At 41.6% G+C, this 1,597-nt stretch overlaps 1 protein-coding gene across 1 annotated transcript in view; it reads left to right on the top strand.

Moving 5' to 3' along the window:
- Window positions 1-1,597, top strand: part of LOC106105660 (WD repeat-containing protein 19) — an 8,814-nt gene that overhangs the window by 5,919 nt on the left and 1,298 nt on the right. The window contains exons 7-11 of the mRNA XM_013286084.1: window positions 9-97; window positions 179-287; window positions 710-859; window positions 1,258-1,351; window positions 1,427-1,540. Coding sequence (XP_013141538.1) covers window positions 9-97; window positions 179-287; window positions 710-859; window positions 1,258-1,351; window positions 1,427-1,540 — 556 coding nt within the window. The remainder of the gene's footprint in view (window positions 1-8; window positions 98-178; window positions 288-709; window positions 860-1,257; window positions 1,352-1,426; window positions 1,541-1,597) is intronic.

Genomic DNA, 1,597 nt, shown 5'->3' with positions numbered 1-1,597 from the left:
TGCTGAAGACCGGCGGCACTGACCAGGAGGAGAGCGAAGGCATCGGTATAGCTATAGACGCGGCCGCCGCCAGCGATGACGAGAGATTAACTAGAAGGTTAAAATTACATAAAAATTAGTTTTGTAGCAACCATTGTCTACTGTGCTAAAATTTACTTTATTCTGTTTTTTCTAACAGATTGATAGAGTTTTTACTGGGAGAGACGGACGGTACGCCGCGAGACCCGCGACATTTGTTCCGACTGTACATGGCTAAAAAACAGTTCACCGAAGCTGCTAAGACTGCGGTATGATTGAGTTTGTTTTTCTTTGAGCATTTTATTGTGATTTCTACATTTGCGAGTAGCTTCAATTTAACTTAATTAATTGCAGCCCATTCTATTTGATCACATAGCTAATCCTTATTTTAACGGAGTTTTTTGTAGATTAAAAATATTAATTTCCAAGCACCTAATGGTTTGGGGTACTGACAACCGATCTTACGGTCGAGGGTTCGAATCCCTTCATTAGACTATTGCCGTGAACCATATCATAGTTGATAAGTTAACACAAATCTACTAATGTTTTATTAAAAAAAAATGTTACCAACACACTAAATCAAAATTTTACGTGTTTTTCTTTAAACTAGTTCTGTAGTATTTTTTTAATTAGTTGTTTCTCAGTGGAGATAATCGAATTAAGGGTTAAAATTGTAGTTTTGGTGTGCAAGGTGATAATATCTAGCGCGGAGTGCCTTGCGGGGCGGTACCGCGAGGCGCGCGCGGTGTCGCGCGGCGTGTGCGCGGCGCTGCGCGCGCGCGGGGCCGCCGTGCCGCGCGACCTGCGCACCGCGCTCGCCGTCCTGCACACCTACATACTGGTACACTGGTGCACTGGTACACTGGCTTACTGTCATCTTAACCTCTAATAAATACATCTTACTTCTTACTCGCGACTTCGTGCGCGTCAAATAAAAAAACAATAAACACTTGGTGACAACATACCTTTTTTATGGTGCAAGAATTTTTAAAATCGGTCCAGTAGTTTTTGAATAATTTCTATACATACAGAAATCCAAAAATACAAATCTTTCTTCTATAATATTAGTATAGAAATACGAAAGTTTGGATATTTTGATTTTTGTTAGAGTTTGTTGCTTAAACAGATGAAGAGATCTCGATGAAATTTTGAAATTTTTATTCCACGCAGATATATTCCGAGGCAAAAGTAACTTGACATTATAACTTGAGTTAATAATGCTTAATGTAATAAAAATAGGTCCGTACACACGTGAAGCGCGGCCGGCACGAGCTGGCGGCGCGGCTGCTGCTCCGCACAGCCAACGACGTCGCGTTCTTCCCTACACACCAACGTCAGTAAATAAACTACATCGTTACTTAAATCGAAATATAGGTATTTTGAATGTTTGAATTAATATAACTTTCAGATCAAGTGTCAATTCTAACATCGACTGTGATCGAGTGCAGCCGCGCGGGGCTGAAGCACCAGGCGCACCACTGGGCGCGCGTCCTCATGCAGCCCGAGTACCGCTCACAGGTTTCATTATAAACATACTGCTATATAAATATAATAAATATGACAAAGGGAGGGGGGGGGG

The sequence above is a fragment of the Papilio polytes genome, unplaced genomic scaffold (genome assembly GCF_000836215.1).
Source record: "Papilio polytes unplaced genomic scaffold, Ppol_1.0 DF822733.1, whole genome shotgun sequence".
NCBI classification, from domain to species: domain Eukaryota; kingdom Metazoa; phylum Arthropoda; class Insecta; order Lepidoptera; family Papilionidae; genus Papilio; species Papilio polytes.
The sequence above is the reverse complement of the archived record's forward strand: the minus strand, read 5'-3'. Positions and strand labels throughout refer to the sequence as shown.